At 41.9% G+C, this 22,949-nt stretch overlaps 1 protein-coding gene across 5 annotated transcripts in view; it reads left to right on the plus strand.

Moving 5' to 3' along the window:
* The window catches only part of WDR25 (WD repeat domain 25), a 115,902-nt gene that overhangs the window by 5,538 nt on the left and 87,415 nt on the right, over nt 1-22,949 (plus strand). For 4 of the 5 annotated variants that reach the window (XM_073349648.1, XM_073349649.1, XM_073349650.1 and 1 more), the window contains one exon: nt 63-787. In XM_073349648.1, coding sequence (XP_073205749.1) covers nt 63-787 — 725 coding nt within the window. Of the gene's footprint in view, nt 1-62; nt 788-22,949 lie in introns of those variants that run through there. The other variant, XM_073349651.1, reaches the window with a different exon arrangement.

Raw genomic sequence — 22,949 nt, forward strand, 5'->3', positions numbered from 1 at the left:
ATTAGAACCTTAAATATTTTAAAGTGAAACATCTTCTGAATTATTGATTCCTTTAATTGCAGATATTCATCATTTTGGAGGATTTCAGCACAGAGATTATTGGATTTTGCCATATCTGACCAGGATGAATTCATCATTGGTTGCTTATGATGATTCAGATTCTGACACTGAGACTGGAAAGACTGAAAATCTCAGTCTTCCTGGCAGAGAAACCAGACTTGCAAGTTCTGCTATGAATCCTATTCAGTATTTTGCACCCAGTGGATTAGGCACAAAATCTACATACAAAATGCAGACTGTTGAGAATACTGCCAGCACTGGGACAAGCATTATTTGTGAAGGTGCTCCTGCATATAAGGTACAGGCTAATAACAGGGATTTGGCAGCTGTTTATCCTTGGAAAGAATATTCTAACCAGGCTGAAACGCTTTCTGGAAATGGAAGCTTCTCTCAGAAGAGAGTACATCAGGACAAGATTGTTACCATAAAGGGAATTAGACCATATATCCCTAAAAGACTTCGACAAGAAAAAACTTCTAAAGTGTATGAAAAAAAAGAATCTGAAAAACAGAGAGAGAGTTGTGCAATACCAGGAGAGCAAATTTCCACAGAGGTTTCTGAATTTATTAAGCCATATTTAGCGTCTAAGTACAAATCAACTGAAATCCCAAGGAACTTGGTGTTTCAGATGTCCAAACACAGTGGTCCAGTTAATAAAGTCCAGTGGTGTCCTGTACAAGGATGGAGCCATATGCTTCTTTCCACTTCCATGGATAAAACTTTCAAGGTAATGTACTTATATAGTGGAATGTTTTGTGTTATGTAGCACTCACTTTAAATAGTAAAACAGATGGGAATGGGTTTTTAGTCTGCCTATATTTGATAATTGATCCCATGTGTGTAGTACCTACTAAGACCTTGATGAGATCCTTTGCCAGACCAGAGCCTATTGTAGGCCCCAATACTGCAAGCCTTCTCCATTTTTCCAGTGGATAATTAAGGATTGCAGGGAGGTTGTGGAATCTCCGTCACTGGAGGTTTTTAAGAGTAGGTTAGACAATCACCTGTCAGCGATGGTCTAGATGATACTTAGTCCTACCTTGAGTGCAGGGGATTGGACTAGACGACCTCTCCAGGTGTCTTCCAGTCCTATGAGTCTATGTTTCGTCCCTTTGCATATTATATACCAAAATAAAAGCTTGCGGAGATGATTTAGAATTCATATTTCTAAATCAATTAAGCTATTGAATGTAAGCTGTTTTAAAAGTCTATAGACTATGATAATGGTGCTTGTAGGACTTCTACTAATGTTGTTAGAATTTACAGAACAGTGCTTCTATATTAGACACACAATAATTTTTGTTTTTAATTGAAGAAGCCAAATACACAGTAGTCTGCCTATAGCTCTTGGTATGAAATAAGGAACAGATTTTGTATAAATTCTATTGCTCTTATATTTGATCTTTTAAAAAAAATTTTACTGTAATTTTCAATATATATATATATATATATATATATATATATATATTTGTGGTAGAAGAATACATCTAAATCCTCATGTATATTAATGAAGGACTGTTGCCAGAAGCTGGGATTGGATGACAGGGGATAGATCACTTGATATTTACCTGTTCTGTTCATTCCCTCTGAAGCACTTGGCACTGGCCACTGTTGGAAGATAAGATATTGGGCTAGATCGACCTTTGGTCTGACCCAGTATTGCTGTTCTTATGACTGTGTATTCCAGAGAATATCCCAAAGAGATTTAAAAAAAAAAATACTGGGGTGGATATTGGTTGTTTTTTTAAAAAAAAATCTTACATGTTTAGGGAAGGAAATGTTTAATGATTAGAAAGGATTTGGAGTTGGAATTCCTTAAATGGAAGTTGCTTGTTCCTACTAGTTGGGAGGGAAAACAATAGGCAACCCTGGCTTTTATTTTCAACTCTGATATTGATTCACAGTGTCATATGAAAGTCACTTAAATGTTGTAAGTCTGAGTTTACTAGTCTCTAAAATGAGTATAAAAATTCTTCCCATCTCGTGAGGGTGTTGTGAGGTTCTGAGGCTTGTAAAGCTCTTTGAAAACCCTCACATAAAATATGATACTGAAGTACATATTATTACTGTGGGGGGGATTTTCAACTAGATCACTATATTTTCAGCAGTTAATTATTTGTATTATTTTTTTGTTTGCATTTAGCTATCACCCAAAGACCCTAGTCTGGATGGGACTCCCATCATACTAGCACTGTACAAACACATAGGAAAAGACTATCTTTGCTCTGAAGAGCATTCAGCATAAGGCTTTGATCCTCCAAACTGCTCTGTGTGGTTGAACCCCTGTACCCGAACAGAGTCACACTGATTTTAGTTGGGCTACACATGGTGTTAGGAGTCTACCCTTGCAGAACTATTTGCGAGATCATGGTTCAAGGTTCCACTCCTGCAGTTGGATGTGCATGGACAGACCCTTAGATTGGCTATATGACTGTTAATGGGGAACATGACTGTTTACAGATAATACAAACACATAGGATGGAGAGGAAGTATTTAGTATGGCACGGTGGGGCATAAGTGAGAAAAATTAGATAAAATAAAGAAGGAAATATTTTCGGTTGACTTTCAGACTATAATCAAGAAAGAGGACAGCTTTTTAGTTAACATACCATCTGGTTCAGTGGTGCAGCAAAAATAATTAGAAATGAAAAAGCAATAGATAACTAAAGGAAAAAGGGGGAAATAGCAATCAATAGAAATTAGAAGTTATGAAGGCAGAAAATTGATAATTGAAGTTAAAAAGCAAAACGTTCGTGGCAGGCAAGGGCTTAGGACAATAAGGAGGTTAAGTATATTAGGAACAAAAGAAATCCTAGCAATTGTATCAGCTCATTAGTAGTTGGAGGTAAAATTATTAATAATGATGCGTAAAAGGCTGAGATGTTCAATAAATATTTCTGTTTTGTATTTGGAAAGGAGCAGAATGATGTACTTGTATCATATGAGGATGTGACATTAGTAGCTGAGGAGATGTAAGACAACAATGGCTGGAGCAGGGGTGGCCAACCTGTGGCTCTGGAGCCACATGCGGCTCTTCAGAAGTTAATATGCGGCTCCTTGTAGAGGCACCGACTCTGGGGCTGGAGCTACAGGCACCAACTTTCCAATGTGCCGGGGTGTGCTCACTGCTTGATCCCTGGCTATGCCGCAGGCCCTGCCCCCACTCCACCCCTTCCCGCCCCCTCCCCTGAGCCTGCCATGCCCTTGCTCCTTCCCCTCTCTCCCAGAGCCTCCTGCATGCCATGAAACAACTGATTGGGAGGTATGGGGAGGTAAGGGGAGGTGCTGATCTGCTGGGCTGCCGATGGGTGGGAGGTGCTGGGAGCAGGGCGGGGGAGCTGATGGGGGGGTTGCTGACGTATTACTGTGGCTCTTTGGCAATGTACATTGTTAAATTCTGGCACCTTCTCAGGCTCAGGTTGGCCACCCTCGTGCTAGAGATAAACATTTTTCAATCAGCACGCTCAGATAACTTGCACTCAAGAGTCCAGAAAGAATTTGCTGAGATTTATGGCCCTGTAATGTTCATTTTTAATAGATCTTGCAATACTGGGGAAATTCCAGAAGACTGGAGGAGTACTAATGTTGTGCCAATATTAAAAAAAGGGCAAGCTAGATGACCCAGGTAACTATAGTCCTATTAACCTGACAGCATTCCTGGGCAAAATAATGGAAGAGCTGAGATGGAATTCAGTTGATAAAGAATTAAATGATAGGAACAGAGCTGTCCCTTGGGTAGGGAAAATTGGGGCGACTGCTCCAAATCCCACGGGCCAGTGCGATTGGCTGGCATGGTCAGTCCTGGAAGACATAGGCACGGGAACTAGGGGCATGGGGGGTGCTGCGAAACCCCCGGGCTCCTGGCTGCCAGCTCTGCCTGCCCGGGGTATTGGCTCTAGGGGGCGAGGGGGAGACAGGGGTAAGGAGGCTGGGGCTTTCAGCACCCCCGCTATTAAAAATGTTCCAGCACCACTGCCAGAAGACGAATCCATCACTTCCGCAGGGCCCGCCATCTTGTTGGCTGTTAGCGGAGACAGTGCCTGGCTCAGCTGCCCACGTTTTGATGTAGTGAGTCCCCCGCCCCGGTTGGAACTCTGAGGTGCTGTGGCACTGTTGCTAACAATAGCCCTGCGGTAGATGCCAGCAACTGCCAGCAGCAGCAGGCTGCCCAGCACCATGCCAGATCCGTCCCACCAGCCCAGCCGCCAATACAGAGTGGGGGACCCGCAAGCCAGCGGGGGCTGATTTGTCCTGGGCCCTGCAACTCCCTAGGGATGGCCCTGGATAGGAATATAATTGATGCCAGTCAACTTGATTTTATGGAAAATAGGTCTTATCAAACAAACATGATTAAATTCTTTGAGAGTACCTTTATTAATCTAATTTTGTAGCTGCAAAGTCTACACTTAGGGTATGTCTACACTATGAAATTAGGTCAATTTTATAGAAGTTGATTTTTAGAAATTGATTTTATACAGTTGATTGCGTATGTCCCCACTAACTGCATTAAGTTGGAGGAGTGCGTCCTCACTACCGTGGCGAGCATCAACTTACAGAGCGGTGCACTGTGGGTAGCTATCTCACAGTTCCCGTAGTCTTCGCTGCCCATTGGAATTCTGGGTTAAGTTCCCAGTGCCTGATGGAGCAAAAACACTTCCCAGACCAGAAAATTACCATTGGGGATGTTGAAATGCTAATAGTTATCCTTATGGACCCAGCCTACCCCTTGCTCCCATGGCTCATGAAGCCTTACACAGGCAGCCTGAACAGAAGCAAGGAGCAGTTCAACTATAGGCTGAGCAAGTGCAGAATGGTGGTAGAATGTGCCTTGGACATTTAAACGTTCGTTGGCGCTGTTTGCTGACTAGGTCAGCGCAACCAACATTCCCATTGTTATTGCTGCTTGCTGTGTGCTCCATAATGTCTGTGAGAGTAAGGGGGAGACGTTTATGGTGGGGTGGGAGGTTGAGGCAAATCGCCTAGCATCCAATTTTGAGCAGCCAGACACCAGGGTGATTAGAAGAGCCCAGCAAGGCATGCTGCACATCAGAGAGGCTTTGAAAACCAGTTTAACGACTGGCAAGGCTTCGGTGTGACAGTTGTGTGTGTTTGTCCTTGATGCAAACCCACCCCCTTTGTTGATTTTAATTCCCTGTAAGCCAACCACCCTCTCCCCTTTGAAATAAAGTAACTATTGTTTTGAAACCATGTATTCTTTCTTAATTGTTTTAAAAAATGAGATAATGGACAAGGTAGCCCGGGTGGGGTGGGGGGAGGAGGGGAGGACGGACAAGGCCACGTTGTTTATTGTAGCCACACTAAAAATCAAACTGTTTGAATGACAGCCCTCTGTTGCTTGGGCGATCCTTTGGAGTGGACTGGCTGGGTGCCCAGAGCCTCCACCCCGTGTTCTTGGGTGTCTGGGTGAGGCGGATATGGAACTTGGGGAGGAGGGCATGCAGTTATACAGTGGATGCAGCGGGGATCTGTGCTCTTGTTGGCTTTCCTGCAGCTCCAATGGACGCTTCATCATGTGCGTTTGCTCCCCCATTAGCCTCAGCATTGTGTCCTGCCTCCGATCTTCATGCTCACTTAATTCTTTCCTGGCTTCTGCCACTGAATGCCTCCATGCATGAAGCTGTGCCGTATCAGTGCAGGAGGACTGCATGATCTCAGAAAAGATGTCATCATGAGTGCGTTTTTTTCACCTTCTAATCTACGATAATCTCAGGGACGGAGACGATGGGGGAGCGTAGAAACATTTGCATCTGGGGGGAGATAAAAAGGGAGAGTAAAATTTAAGATGATACATTTCTGAGAACAAAAGGGAGACTCTTTCACAGTGAATCAAGCAATTCACAGCAGAGAGCACATGTGCTTTAGGTACAAGGTCACATTTTGCCTTTTATATTGGGCACCTGCCATTATGGTGACACATCACACGCGGCTGGGCAACAGAATTCAGTTTCCAGGTAGCCATGGTAAGCCTTTTGGTACCCAGGGTTGGCTTCTTACATCTTCATAACATGTGGGAATGTTTTCAAACTGCAGCTCCCTCCTTTCCCAGAGCAAGCAATGGGTTGGGTTTCACATTTAAAAGGATCTGCAGCACATATCTACCCCCCACCCCCACCGCATGGCTATTCTCTGGGATGATTCTTTTTAGCCAAGCGCAAACAGCCCAGCATGAACGGGGTCCTTTTACTGTTCCCTTACAAAAATTCCCCTATTTCAACCAGGTGACCATGAATGATATCACTCTACTGAGGCTAACACAGAAAGATATAGACCAAATGTTGCTTGAATGTGACCAAAACCCAGGACCATTCGCTGTCATGTTTTGTGCTGCAGTGATTCCAGACTACTTGCTACTGGCTTGGCGCGGTAAAGTGTCCTACCGTGGAGGACAAAATAAGACAGCCCTCCCCAGAAATCTTCTGCAAAGGCTTTCAGAGTACCTTTCAGGAGAGCTTCATGGAAATGTCCCTGGAGGATTCCCACTCCATCCCCAGACATGTGAACAGACTTTTCCAGTAGCTGTACTGGCCACGAATGCATCCCAATTCTTCAGAGTAAATCAAACATTAAACACTATTGCTTTTAAACCTGTACTGTAGTTACAAATGTGCACTCACCAGAGATGTCTTCTCCGGCTTCAGGGTCGGGGATCCCGCCTTGGGACGGTATGGCTCCAGGTGATGAAAAGGTCCTGGCTGCCGGGGAGAACAGATTCATCGCTTGCCTGCTGCGCATTCTCTCCTCCTCCACAAAATCCTCCTCCCTGTTGCGTGAGACTCCCCCCTTGCAGGTGTCCATGGACAGTGGTGGGATAGTGGTAGGGTCCCCCCCTAGAATGCCATGCAGCTGATCATAGAAGTGGCATGTAGGGGGCTCTGACCCGGAGCGACGGTTTGCCTCCTTTGTCTTTTGGTAGGCTTGCCTGAGCTCCTTAACTTTCATGCTGCACTGCTGTGTGTCCCTGTTGTAGCCTCTGTCCAATGTGCCCTGTGAGATTTTGGCAAATATATTTGCATTTCTTCTTTTTGATCAGAGTTCAGCCTGCACAGATGCTTCTCCCCATACAGCAATCAGATCCAATGTCTCCCTTTCGGTCCATGCTGGAGCTCATTTGCGATTCTGGAGGGACTGCATGGTCACCTGTGCTGCTGAGTTCGCCCCGCTGACCAAACAGGAAATGAAATTCAAAAGTTCCCGGGGCTTTTCCTGTGTACCTGGCTAGTGCATCGGAGTTCAAAGTGCTGTCCAGAGCGGTCACAATGGAGCACTCTTGGGGGGAGGGATAGCTCAGTGGTTTGAGCATTGGCCTGCTAAACTCAGGGTTGTGAGTTCAATCCTTGAGGGGGCCATTTAGGGATCTGGGGCAAAAATTGGGGATTGGTCCTGCTTTGAGCAGGGGGTTGGACTAGATGACCTCCTGAGGTCCCTTCCAACCCTGATATTCTATGATAGCGCCCGGAGGCCAATACCATCGATTTGTGTCTGTAGTACCCCAAATTCGACCCAGCAAGGTCAATTTTAGCACTACTCCCCTCGTCAGGGAGGAGTACAGAAGTAATTTTTAAGAGCCCTTTAGGTGGATGGAACGGGGTTGGTTGTGTGGACGCAGTCATTTTTAAATCGACCTAACGCGGCTAAATGCAACTTAACTCCGTAGTGTAGACCAGGCCTTAGACTTTTGTAAGGCATTTTATTTAGTACCGCACTACATTGTGATTAAAAAATTAGCATTATACAAGATCAATTGAGCACACATTAAGCTGATTAAGAACTGACTAACTGATAGATCTCAAAAAGTAATTGTCAATGGAGTATCATCACTGAATAGTGGGGGTCCGAAGAGACTGGCAGTGGGCTCAGTGCTGTTCAATGTTTTTCATTAATTTTCTGAAAGTAAGTATAAAATAACTGCTGATAAAATTTTTGGATGACACAAAGATTGGTGGAGTGGTTGATGGTGTGGACAGGGCAATCACAGAGAGCGATTTGGATGGCTTGGTAAGCTTCGGCGCATTCAAACAAAATGTGTTTAAGTACACCCAAATGCAAAGTCATACATCATGGAACAAGGAATGCAGTCCATACCTATGGAATGGGAGACTATATCGTGGAAAGTAGAAACTCTGAAAAGGTTTTATTGTTCTAGAGGACAAGTAACTCATTGTGAGTTCCCAGTGTCATGCTGTGGGTAAAAGGGCTAATGTGATCCTTGGCTGTATAAACAGGAGAGTAGGGGTCTAGTTCTGGTGTCCACATTTTAAAAGGATGTTGAAAAATTGGAGAGTATTCAGAAAATAGCCTGTGGCAGGGCCTGCTTGCTCCTGCCCTTTGGGCCTTAAAGTCTATGAACAGAAATCAAACTGAGGATAACCCAATGACTTCTAGACAGTGAGATGTTGAATGGTCCACAAATAGCTGGTAAAACACCCATTGCAGTTTATTTACAATATGGGTTTCCACTACCATAGAATCATAGAATATCAGGGTTGGAAGGGACCTCAGGAGGTCATCCAGTCCAACCCCCTGCTCAAAGCAGGACCAATCCCCAATTAAATCATCCCAGCCAGGGCTTTGTCAAGCCTGACCTTAAAAACTTCTAAGGAAGGAGATTCTACCACCTCCCTAGGTAACGCATTCCAGTGTTTCACCACCCTCCTAGTGAAAAAGTTTTTCCTAATATCCAACCTAAACCTCCCCCACTGCAACTTGAGACCATTACTCCTTGTCCTGTCCTCTTCTACCACTGAGAATAGTCTAGAACCATCCTCTCCGGAACCACCTCTCAGGTAATTGAAAGCAGCTATCAAATCCCCCCTCATTCTTCTCTTCTGCAGACTAAACAATCCCAGTTCCCTCAGCCTCTCCTCATAAGTCATGTGTTCCAGTCCCCTAATCATTTTTGTTGCCCTTCGCTGGACTCTCTCCAATTTATCCACATCCTTCTTGTAGTGTGGGGCCCAAAACTGGATGTAGTACTCCAGATGAGGCCTCACCAATGTCGAATAGAGGGGAACGATCACGTCCCTCGATCTGCTCGCTATGCCCCTACTTATACATCCCAAAATGCCATTGGCCTTCTTGGCAACAAGGGCACACTGCTGACTCATATCCAGCTTCTCGTCCACTGTCACCCCTAGGTCCTTTTCCGCAGGACTGCTGCCTAGCCATTCGGTCCCTAGTCTGTAGCTGTGCATTGGGTTCTTCCGTCCTAAGTGCAGGACCCTGCACTTATCCTTATTGAACCTCATCAGATTTCTTTTGGCCCAATCCTCCAATTTGTCTAGGTCCCTCTGTATCCTATCCCTGCCCTCCAGCGTATCTACCACTCCTCCTAGTTTAGTATCATCCGCAAATTTGCTGAGAGTGCAATCCATACCATCCTCCAGATCATTTATGAAGATATTGAACAAAACCGGCCCTAGGACCGACCCTTGGGGCACTCCACCTGACACCGGCTGCCAACTAGACATGGAACCATTGATCACTACCCGTTGAGCCCGACAATCTAGCCAACTTTCTACCCACCTTATAGTGCATTCATCCAGCCCATACTTCTTTAACTTGCTGACAAGAATACTGCGGGAGACCGTGTCAAAAACTTTGCTAAAGTCAAGAAACAATACATCGACTGCTTTCCCTTCATCCACAGAACCAGTAATCTCATCATAGAAGGCGATTAGATTAGTCAGGCATGACCTTCCCTTGGTGAATACCCTACCCTTAGACCCTGTATAGCCTCACCCCTACTGTCCTAGGGAGCCTTCTGCTTCTGATGCAAGCATAGAAGAGCAGTCTCTCTCTTTCTGCTTCTTCCTCTTCCCACTTCCTACCTGTGCATTTTGCATAATCTGCCCGGTGGCCTAATTAGCAGCTTAGTTCTCCTCAGCGCATCAGTTAGGCCCAGCTCTTTTTAATGAGGTCTGTTCTGAAGTAATTAATTAGAGTTGCAATGAGCAGAGTCCTGGCTCAGCTGCTGTTGCCCAGCCCTCTGTCACAGAGCCCCAAAAATGATTTGAGAGCTGGAGAAAATGCCTAATGCTGAGAGACTTTAAGAGCTCAATCTGTTTAGTTGATCAAAAGAAGATGTGAGAGGTGGCTTGATTACAGTGTATATAAACCACCTTCTCCCCCTTATCCTATTGTCTGGGGTTGGGCTGTTGTATGAGCATCTACCATCTTCATCTGTCTAAGGTAGCACTAAAGTCCACCTACTTATTATTTTCTTTGATGCAATCCATCCATAGCTTCCTTGGCTTTCCTCAGAGTCTCTTTCTTACTAACCTCTCTTGCCATGCTAGCCTCACCAGCTTTCTCTTCATTCATCCTCTGTATGTGCCCAAACCAGCGAAGTCACACTTCCTGGATTTTGTCAGCCACATCATGGACTTTGTCTTCCATCCTAATGCTTTAATTTAGAAATCTTTCTCTTTGTGTACTCCTTTTATAGTGCAAAGACATTCCATCTTGAATACCCATAGGTGTTGAACCTGCCGTCTCTTTACAACCTATGCTTCTGCACCATACAGCATTGTGGCACGCACCGTTGTGCTATACAGATGGGATTTCAGTCTCAGTGACTTACACTTATCATGCATGACACCTGAGATGATATTCCACATTCTTCCAGTGCTCCCCAGTCTGGAATGCATCTCACATTTAAGGTCACTGTCTTCTGTAACCCCGCTGCCAAGGTATTTAAACTGGTATCCAGTTTCCCTGTGGCACCTCTACTGACCCTCATGATCTCAATTTTAGTCATGCTCATTTTCATCCCATACCTGCTGAGCTGGTCTTACCACGGGTTTACTATTTCCCATAGGCCTCCTTTTGAGGACAACCTTTTTGCTATGTCGTCTGCATAAAGTAGCTCCCCACCTTTTCACATTGGTATCTTCCTGGTGATGTAGTCCATCAGTATGCTAAACTGCAACGGACTGATGGCCAACCCCTGACACAGTCCAACTTTCACTTCAGAGGGCTTGTCTTTCCAAAACATGTTCGGAACACTGTTTCAGGCAATCTGTATAGTACATTCACCAGAGTTATTAAATGCTCAGAAACTCCATGTTTCCTCAGCACTGATGTGAGCATTCTTCTATCCTCTTTATTTTATACCTTTTCTAGGTCTATAAAGACCCCCACATATCCTGTTGGTACTCTAGCTGCTTCTGTATCACTTGCCGAATTACAAATGTGGCATCTTTGGTTCTTCATCCTTTCCTAATGTCAAAGTATTCTTGTTCGAGGAGCGGTTCAACCATTCTCCTAATCTGAGCATCCATGATGCATTTCTGTATCTTCATCCATGGAATAGTAACTTTATCACTGGATAGTTTCCACATACATGGATGCTTCCCTCCTTATATATTGGGACCAAGATAGACTTGCACCAATATTCGGGGATTCTTTTGTCTTGCCATAAAGTTTTAACTATTCTGCCTCTCAATTTTATACCTCTCTTGCTTAAGACTTCCACCAGATCAGCTGTCATTTCATCAGGACTTGGTGCTTTACTACTTTTCATTTTTTGGTACTGTTTCTCACCTCCTTCTCTGTTTTGTCAGATTCAAGCACCACATTAGGATCACATGTTGGCAACTCTGCCCACTGGGATTTTGCCACATTTAAGAGACTCTGAAAGTATTGTTTCCTCCTCTCCTTCACTTGTTCAGGTGTTGATAGGCTCCCCATGTTACCATTTACAAATGATGTTGCAATACCAATCTCCTTCCCTATGCATCTCATTTTTTTGCAGTGCTGTAGATTTTTTTGCCAGCCAGCTGTAGGTGATTCAGAAACTCAGTGTACAGGTCATCTAGGGCATTCTCTTTTGCCTTCCTTCCTTGCAGCTTGCTTTGCATTCTTTCATTTGTACTTGGATTAATTTATTTTTCTTTAGGTGCCATTTCTTGTTTTGGATTGCTACCTGCACTTCATCCGTCCTCCATCACTAACCTCTCTCCTTTTGGTTTTCCCCATCTGCATTGTCCATAAACCTTTTCTGCAGCCGCAATCCACGTTATTTTCAGATAGTTCCACTCCTCTTCAGTCAATGCCAAATCTGTTTTCAGGTACTTATCCTCTACTGCTTGCACAAACTTCTTTGTGGCACTTCTCCTTGACTTCACATACTTTTAATCTTGTTTCTTTTGAGCTTAATTCCCTCCTTGTCCAATGTTCTACCATAATCTTTGCCACAACAGACTTTTGCTGCAGTTCTACCATCTCCTTAGTTATCACTTTGCAGTCCATAAATTGAGTCCACTGAGATTTCTTCACCAACATCGTGTCAATCTGGCTTTTGTTTCAACCAGTGATGTATGTGATCCAATGACTTATCCTCTTTTGAAAGCATGTATTGGCTACCATCCATTGGTTTGCAATACATGTCTAGTAATGCTTTCTCTTCCTCATTTATGGGGCTGGGGCTGAAATTTCCTAAGCACATTTCATATCCCTCGGGATTTTGCCTGTGTGTGCATTCATATTGCCAGCACCAACAACAGCTGTCTTCAAATTGCTGTTGGTGTAAACTCTCTGTCTCTCGTTTGTCATGTCCTTATTGAGATGCATACACAAACAGAGCATTCTGTTGGGTTCATACAGCCTGTCACTTCTCTAAAAACATCAATCACCACCTTCCTCAGTTCTCCTCTCACTTCCACCCCAGCTCTATTATCCCCATTTTGTCACCTACATAGAAGAGTTTACAACCTAAATTCAACTCTTTTGCTGCATTCCTTGGCCATCATGTTTCCTATAGGCACAGAACATCCGTACCTCTCCTTACTATCATATCCGCTACTTCCTTTACAAGTCAAACTGGATACATTCGGTGTTGTTAAATTTATAATATGGGGTTTTTCTGGCTGTTCAGGTCACTGCTTTTCACCTGGCTTTTTGCTCTGACCACTAGTCCCCCTGATCCTGTAGAGGATAGCTCAGATTCTGGCCACCAGAAATCCTATTGGCCACCGGCTTGAGGTGTGCAAACTTCTAGCATGGTGCTGAGATGCCCTCCCTTCATTAGCAGTGGTCCCTGAAAAGTACAGCGATTGAGAAGCATCCATTCCACTCTTACCCTCACCCTTCTTACTACCAGTATTTACTACTGCTCTTTGGCAATGCTCCAAAAATACAAAATTGCTTGCACCAACATAGTCACCTTGCGCCAAAAAAAGTATAGTGTATCGCTTGGTATTCCTGACATACACCACAGTGAGAGGGCCTTTCTCCAGTTGAACTAAGTATATGCCTGCTGTCTTCCACATTGTCGTGGTAGATTTGACGGACCGTCAACAGGTGGTACTGGTATTGATGCTGCCCGATATTAGGCTTCATTTGACCCAGGGATGGAAGTTTGAAATCAGAGTTTTCCTTTTCCTGGGTAGGCTGGCTTCCTGGACTGAAGAGCCCCACTTGCCCTGAGCTGTCTGGTTATTTTTAAAAGGTGCCAGATACCTGCCTTTCACACACCTATTTTTAGTTTAAAAACCAAAACCAAAAACCTACACCTCTGCCACATGAAGGATATTTTGTTGGGAACTTTCATGGAGAGAAAATCTTGTGTACTGAAGGGCTTTTCAATTTAGTGGAGACAGGTATAACAAAAACCAGCAGCAGGAAGCTGAAGTCAGATAAATTTGTCAGAAATTAGGCACAGTTTTTTGGGTGTTTTTTAAACTGAGGGTGATTGTTCCGACGGTGACTCTACCAAGGGTACTGGTGGATTCTCCATCTCTTGATGTCTTCAGATCAAGACTGGATGACTTTCTGGAAGTTATGCTTTAGTTCAACACAAGTTCTTGGGGTCCATTCAGTGGTTAATGGGTGAAAATGGATGATGCACAGGAGATCAGTCTAGATGATCTAGTCCCTTTGGCCTTAAAGTCTATGAACAGCAATCAAACTGAGGATAACCCAATGACTTCCAGACAGTGAGATGTTGAATGGTCTTCCAGGAAAGTAGTAGAAGTGCCATCTATTGAGACCATTAATAGAGTGTGCAGAACAATATAAAATATACTTCAGGGAACAATCCTGCATGGACGGTGAGATGGAATGCATGATTATAGAAGGAATTTTCCATGGCTAATTTGTATGATTCTATACAAAGAGCACAACTTATGGTTGAGAGTCCCTTGTCCAGTTGAAGATTTGTACAGTATCCAGCTATGTTAAGTGTTTGTTAATAATTTTCTACCACTGAAACATATACTAGAACCGTACAGATGTAATATTTCTAACAATATCTTTGGAGAAATTTTGGATTACTAAATAAATCTGAAATAAATGTAAATGTTTCACAACGCTTTGACTGTTCTGTTTTCATAAAGAGAAAACAATTGGTGAATAACTCAAAAGGTTCAATGCTAAGGGCAATGAAACAAAAACACTTCATTTCAAAATAGTTTTACAATTGATCTTTCAATTTCTGATTTTTTTTATTTTTTGTTGTTTTTAATTCTATTTTTTTAAAAAAAACACCGATATGAAACTATCAATTTGGTCCCCAGTTATTGTGGCCTGTTATAACAGTGATTTCTTTTCCTTTTGTAAAAAGCCTGTCTCGCTGTATTGATTATAAACTATTGCTCACAAGATAACCTTATAATTAAAGCCCTTTAGATGTTTACTGTAATGACCTTGCCCAGAGTGATAAGGTTCTGGTGTAAGACTCCCCACAGTGCCGTGCTTCTCATTTCTTCTGCTAATTTTTCAAAATCAGTAGTTGAATACTTCATGTTTAGTCAATGTGATGTCTTGTTTTTACTTTCCCTAAGGAAATTGCGTATCTTCCCACAAGAGGGACGATCGCTTTCGTATGATTCACATTAGAAATTGCCACCTTGTATTAACCTTCCAGTTATTTAACTCGTTGTAATGATCAGTGCAAATGGCACTTCACCAATAGGTGATGCTGTATCTGTAATTTAGCAAAACAGGACAATTTTAAATTACTATGTTGTTGTCTTTGTTTAGGAGAGAGGAGATGATCTAGAAGGAGTTTAAGTCCTGCCTGTGTGTGCTGGAGTTACTTTCAGTGTTCCAATAAATCTTTCAGTGACTGTGCCACCACATACTTTGAGGCGATGTCATGTGCTATCAAAAAATAAAATACTAATCTCCAGCTGGTGTTTCTGCCTGTGGGCCTTTCAGGTCAAACTCTGTGAACTCCCAGGGCTTACTAGGATGGAGCATTTCCTCTAAAGGAGTTCTGCCATTCCTTTCTGATGCTTTACAGGTAAGTCAGGAAAGTACCTAGTACAGCCATGCCCAGCAAAAAAATCTGGAATCACAATTACATTAAAGAGGCAAGAAGAAAAACAGGGCAGTCTGCAAAGTGTCTTTGATGCCTGTATACCAATGCAAGGAGTATGGGGAACAAGCAGGATGAACTGGATGTTATGGTATATGAAGAAAATTGACTTAATTGGCAATACAGAGACTAAGTGGGACAACTCCCATGATTGGAGTACCAGCTTGAGGGATTTCGCTTGTTCTGGAAGGACAGGTCTGGGGAAAAAGGAGGTGGTGGTGCACTGTATGTCAAGAATGTATATGCTTGCTCTGAGGTCCAAGAGGAAGTGAGCGACAAACCTACTGAGAGTCTCTGGGTGAGGACAAAAAAGGAAAAGAATGGTAACAATGTTATGGTGGGGGATCTATTATAGACCACCAAATCAAGAAAAGGCAGTGGAAGACACATTTTACAAGGAGGTAGCTAATTTTTTTAACACACATGGGCTAGTATTAATGGGGGATTTTAACTTCCCTGATATCCGTTGGAAGACTATTGCAGCAAAATATAGTATGTCCTGCAAGTTCTTAGCATGTGTAGGGGAAAACTTTCTGATTCAGAAAGTTGAGGAAACAGCTAGGAGGTCATCTATTTTTGGATCTGTTTTTGACCAACAGGGATGAATTAGTTGTGAAGGTGGTTGGGAACTTGGGAGGAAATGATAATGATAAGTGCCACATTTCAGGAAAGATGTGGACAAACGGGAGAAAGTCCAGAGAAGAGCAACAAAAATGATGAAAGGTCTAGAAAACATGACCTATGAGGGAAGATTGAAAAAATTGGGTTTGTTTAGTCTGGAGAAGAGAAGACAGAGTGGGGACATAAACAGTTTTCAAGTACATAAAAGGTTGTTACAAGGACGAGGGAGAAAAATTGTTCTTCTTAACCTCTGAGGATAGGCAAGAAGCAATGGGCTTAAAGTGCAGCAAGGGTGGTTTAGGTTGGACATTAGGAAAAAATCCCTAACTGTCAGAGTGGTTAAGCACTGGAATAAATTGCCTAGGAAGGTTGTGGAATCTCCATCAAGGGGGATTATTAATAGAAGGTTGGACAAACACCTGTCAGGGATGGTATAGATAATACTTAGTCCTGCCTTGAGCGCAGGGGACTGGACTAGATGACCTCTCGAGGTCCCTTCCAGTTCTATGATTCTATGATCCAATAGAATTCAAGATCATAAGGAAAGGAGGAAATGAGAACAGCAAAACAAGAACACTGGACTTCTGAAAGGCAGATTTCGACCAATTCAGGAAAATAGTAGGCAAGGTCTCATGGAAAGACCAGTTAGGAAGAAAAAGAGTTGAAGGGGCATGGAAGTTCCTAAAAGATGTAATAGTAGAGGCTCGATATCAAGTTATTCCAATTCAGAGGAAAGATAAGAAGAGCCACAAGTGGCCAATGTGGTTGCATAAGATGCATTTTAGCTATCTAAAAACCAAAAGAGATACATACAGGAAATGGAAGGAGGAGCATGTCACCAAGGAAGTATACATAAGAATAGTGTGAGTATGTAGGGACAAAATCAGGAAAGCCAAGGTAAAGAATGAGTTATTGCTGAAATGTTGGCAACAACAAGAAAATGATTCTACAAATATGTCAGACAAAGATCAGGGATGGTGTGGGTCCACTGCTCAATGGAGAAGGTGAGCTGGTAATGGAAGATGATAGGAGGGCAGAGCTGCTCAATGCCTCTTTGCTTTAGTCTACTCACAAAAAATAACATGACTAGACAACTAGTGAAGTTACCAAAGACAATAAAGGGAAAGGGATTCAGATCATGCTAAGTAAAGAACATGTCAGTGAACTAACTTGACTGAATTCAAGTCAGCAGGGTCTGATGTTATTTGCCTGAGGGTATTGAAGGAATTAGCTGAAGAAATCTTGGAGCCACTGGCAATAATATTTACAAACTTGTGGATGACAGGAGAGGTCCTGGAAGACTGGAGAAGGGATAACATAGCACCTGTCTTTACAAACGGGGAAAAGGAGAAGCTGGGAACTATAGACCAGTCAGACTGACCTTGATACCTGGGAAGCTACTAGAGTAATGTATGAAACATTCAATTTGCAAATACCTGGAGGATGAAGGGGTAATCACTAGCAGCCAGCATGGATTTACTAAGAACAAATCATGCCAAACCTGCTTGATTTCCTTCTTTGGCAGGGTAACTGGTTTGGTGGATAGGAGGCATGTGATGGACATAATATACCTGGACTTTTAGCAAGGCTTTTGACATAGTCTCTAAGGTGCCACAAGTACTCCTTTTCTTTAGGCCATTAATAATTACTCGTTGCTTGCGGTTGTTTAATGAATTATGTAACAGCCTGCATTTCTCCAGTCTACTTATTAAAATGTCAGGTGGGACTAACACATTTATTTAAGCATAAGCTTTCGTGAGCTACAGCTCACTTCATCGGATACGAAGTGAGCTGTAGCTCACGAAAGCTCATGCTCAAATAAATTGGTTAGTCTCTAAGGCGCCACAAGTACTCCTTTTCTTTTTGCAAATACAGACTAACACAGCTGCTACTCTGAAACCTATTAATGGAATGATGTCAGATTGGAAGGAGGTCTCAAGTGGGATCCCACTATTCCAGGCCCGGTGTTGTTTAGCATCTTTATAAATGACCTCTATGTAAGAATAGAGAGCATATTGATCAAATTTGCAGATGACACAAAGCTGGTGGGGGTTGCAACCACTTTGGAGGATAGAGTTAAAATTCAAAGAGCTCTTGATAAATTGGAGAACTGGGCTATAGACAACAAACAGAAATTCAAAGACAAGTGTAAGGTGCTAAGGAAGAAAAAACAAATGTACAAATACAGAACGGGGGATAATTGGCTTGGCAGCAGCACTGTGGAGAAGGATCTGGGAGTTGTGGTGGATCACAACCTCAACATGAGTCAACAGTGTGATGCTGTTGCAAAAAAACAAATGCAGTTTTGGGTTGCATTAACAGAGGCACAGCATGCAAGTCCCGGGAGGTGAGAGTACTGCTGTGCTCGGTGCTGGTTAGGCCTCAGCTGGCATGGTGTATCCAATTCTGGTCACCAATGTATAGAAAGGATGTAGAGAAACTGGAACAGATCCAGAGGCAAGTGAGAGTGACAAAGATGAACAAAGGATGGAATGCAGGCCATATGAGCAAAGGCTGAAGGAACTGGGTATGTTTCATTTGGAAAAGAAGAGATTAAGGGGAGGACATGATAGCAGTCTTCAAATACTTGAAAGGCTGCCATAAAAAGATGGAGAAATGTTGTTCTCTCTTGCCACAGAGGGTAGGACAAGAGGCAGTGGGTTCAAACTATAGCATAGCGGATGTAGAGTAAGTCTTAGGAAAAACTTCCTAATTTTAAGAACAGTAGGACAATGGAACAGACTGCCTACAGAAGTCATGGAAGCTCCTTCCCTGGAGGTTTTCAAAAAGAGGCTGGATAACCATCTGTCTTGGATGGTTTAGACACACAAAATTCTGCATTTTGTCAGGGGTTTAGACTAGATAACCCTTGCAGTCCTTTCTAACCCTATGGTCCTATGATTCTAATGTGTCTCCTCAAGTCTCCATTGAGCTTTTCCACAATAACAATTAGGGATGTCCAAAATGATGTTGATTGTTGATCAGGCCATGCTCCATCAAGTGATTTATCTTCTTTTTCACTGCTGCCTGGCTTAAACACAATCTGTTGTTTCACCTCCTCATATCTCCCAAGCTCTTTATTGTTTTTGAAAATCACATTAGCATACTATAAGAGCAGCTGTTTTAATATGGCTGCTCCTATCAAGTCAACCCCAAGCTTTCACCGACTGGGATGCTTCACAGCTCTTTGTCTCTGACCCTGTGAGAGGTGTTGAGACACCAGCTACATTGAGCACTGTTCCTATGATCTGCTTTTTTCACTAAATGCTTTCACTGGTCAGTCACATTATTGGTTTGTATGCAGAACTCCCCCTTTGGTCCAGCTTGAAATAGAGTTCTGCTAAACAGCAATCCTGAGTGGATACTTGTTACATTCAAACACTCTTACAAGGGATACCAGCAAGAATAGAAGTCATGGAATTCCACTCATTAGTATGATTCTTAGCTTGTAATAGTGTAATTTTTCCAGGGCTCTGGGTTCAGATAATGTTCTTCTGGATTGGATTTGCACAGGAATGTATTTTTGATGGGAGAAATAAACTTCTAGAGAGAGCATACAATGTAATGTAGTATGTACTGTTATTCTAAAACTGCTCCTATTAAAATACAAGCCTTTGTTTTTGGTAAGTTACCTTTACAAAATGAAGAAGAAAGGCCAATATTTTGTAATGGATCATTTGAAAAGAAGAATACTGTAAAATAGGAAGAGCAGACTCTAGTACCCAGCATATTTCTAACAAGTTAAATCAGGGAAAGGAACTCCAAAACTGAGTTTGCATTTTCATTTCATTTGAGATTGTACTTTCATTAGAGTTAAGTTACTTACACAGGATTTATTAAAATTGGGATTTTGACCTTTTTAGCTACTTTCTTAAGCAAAAAGGAGGTCTGAAAACATTGGGTTTCTTTTTGTTTTTAAATTGTCCTTGTTTTTTGTCTTAAAAGCATCATGACCAGTCTGGTTTTACCTAGTTTTTCTGGAGGACTCTTTGGCATGTCATGAGATATGCATTGTGAGTTCTCAAACCTTCAGTGAAGCAGTGGGAGTCTTGAATCTTTGAGAAAAATATGTTTTCTTCTAAATGCCCATTAGGCATTGGTGTTTACAAACATAAAGAGAGCTTTAAACAGTTTGCCTAAAAATTGCTTCCCCTCTCAGTTGCTCAGTTTTGAGTATCTTATGCTGTAATAATATCACTAGTTGTCTAGTCACCATAGTCTTCCAAGCAGACAAAATTTGAATTCCTAATTTCAAAATGTCTTTTTGTCAAAATCCTTTAAGGTCTTCTTTATATAAGACGAAATGGAGACCACAAGCCAATATCACACACCCCCCCCCCCCCTTTGCAAGGCAGCTTTAACACTCTAAACAGGGTCAGCCCTGGTCAGTACTTGAAGGACAAGACTTCTAATGGAAACCTCGGAGTGCTTCAGGAAGTGCTGCTGGTTATTTTGGTAAAGTTAGCACTAAATCTGCCCCAGTATGAGTGGGGATGAGTCATTGGCATTGTGACGCTGGAGATGCTGATCAGTTTCAAATGGAAATAGTATTCTTCACTTCAGTTTAAAGTCAGATCTAATAAAACCAGTTTCAGCTCTAGTGTCTTCAAGAGGTCTAAATTTGACCTCTTGTCCTAAACTGTTGTGCCGTGTACTTAGTGGTTGAGTACTGCCCCAGAGTTGCATTTCAATGATGGGTGAAATGAATTATATACATATTAAGTTTGGTAAAGCACTTTGGGATGAAAGTTGTTATAGCCATGTAAGACTGTTATTAATATAAGATCTTAACAAAACTTGTCATGTTATCCATCTTGTCCTTTTAATAGAAAGAAAGGCTAAAGTTCTGGATATGGAGGGAAAAAACATAAAATCTAGAATCATCTTTCACCTGGAGCAATCTTAAAACACTAAGCTGGTATTTTCAAATGAGTTTAAGGGAGTTAGATGCCTAAATCCAATTGAAATTCAGTACAAAAAGGCCACATACTCCCTTAAGCACCTTTAAACATACCAGGCTAAATATTATCAAAATAATAATTTGACAGAAATGAAATTACTATGCAGAACAGAATTTTAAAAATGTTTTTAAAAAATGTGCAAAAGTGCTTTCCTGAATAGGGATGGACTTAATCATGTACTCAAGTGCTTTCCTGAATTGGGGCCACAGTGCCCAACCCATTTAATGACCAATAATGCAAAAAATGGTGTTCTTAGTAGCTCTGCAATAACAAATGCAAAATAAAATTGACACTATGAAGAGGTTATAAATATTTAAAATAAACCTGCCCCGGAGAAGAAAATTAAAATGTTCATTATAGAATAATTCTCAAATGTAATATTAAAAAAGAAAAACTCCAGTTGTGAAAGACTTCTGAAATATTTTAGATATTAAATATTTTAAAAAAACTGAAAAAAGTATTTCACAGTTATTCCTCAAAAGTAAATGCAGGTTTTTAATAGTATGTTAGGGTTGCCACCTCTGAGATGTTGAAAGCCTGGCCACTGACACCACCCCACCAGCAGAAACAGGCCATTCCCCTACCAACAAAAAGTGTCCTGGTGTCAGCTATAGCTAACTATTACTAAAATGTTTGAAATCCATTTTACACACACATGTGCCATATGTGTATTTTAATGTTGTTTTTCTCATTTTTCCTATCTTACCCTAACATGGTGCCAGTCCCAGACTACCAGGGTGTGAATTGTAGAGCACTCTAACATGTGCCAGGTGGGAACTGCCCTACCATTTCCCCAGCATATTAAATGTTTTAATCAACAAAGCAGTAAAAACACTGGCCAGGCCAGCTGAAAACCAGATAGGTGGCAACCCTATTATCTGTAACATCTTTAGCACTTACATACTTTCTTGTATGCATCCTTCAAGCCAGTAGGGGGCACAGTTAGATTAAATATGGGCATTATAGGGATCTGAGACTAATTCTATTAAGGTTTCACTGTCACAGGCCCATGAATCTCCAATCACTGTGGAAAGAGTACTTTGTAATTTTGGAAATCAGGTAATGGTGAACAGCTTAAGGAATTTCTTTTTTTCCACATACAAGTTTTTTGAAAAAGTATGTGACTGAAAATAGTGATTTGTGTTATAAAATGTGGATTTTTCTCACAGTGCCACTTTTCTTTGAAACTATGAGGTATCAAGAAGTATGTAAAGTGCTTATGAAAAGGTCGCATGTGAATATGAAGAAACATTTGAGATCTCTGTTAAAGGAGATACAGTGAGTATGTAACATGAAGAATAGACATCCAGAATGGATGATTTATTAATCTGAGCTTCAAGTTTGAAACATTTAGTCTTCTTGGAACCCCAGGTTTGAATCCTAGCAATGCTGACTCAGTCCTTTTTCCTTCAATGAGAGTATTCATGGTACTAAATAGACAATTTGTCTAATAGTAAATATTTGTAGGATTAAACCCATAGGCTTCAGTCGTGCAATCTGATCAACGCAGCTGCATCCTGGTGTTTGCATTGTCCCACTGAAGTCAGTAAGGCTTCATGTTAGCACGGGGTCCTGCCTGTGCAGATCAGATTGGCCATGGCTGATACTGCATCGTTTAGAAGGCTTTTTTTTTTTTTAATGAAAATAACCATACGATCATAAAATACTACTATTATTTCAACTTCGTATCCTGTGAGAATCTGCAGGCACATAACTTTGCTGCATTATTTCCTAAATTAAACAATTTTACATCTTTTTTTTTTTTTTGATTCATGTACGCTTGAATACTCTGACCTTCTTAAATTGTTTTTCATCACAAACTAAGAATGTTCTACTTGGCTGCTTTGGGGAATGATCTATTTTATTAAGAAAAAATAAATGTATAGTACTTCCAAATTTTAGATCAGGCTTTATATGGGAAAAAAGAAAAATTGAATAAAGTGTCCTGTGTATTATATTCCACATAGGAA

This window comes from Lepidochelys kempii, chromosome 6, assembly GCF_965140265.1.
Source record: "Lepidochelys kempii isolate rLepKem1 chromosome 6, rLepKem1.hap2, whole genome shotgun sequence".
Classification (NCBI taxonomy): Eukaryota; Metazoa; Chordata; order Testudines; family Cheloniidae; genus Lepidochelys; species Lepidochelys kempii.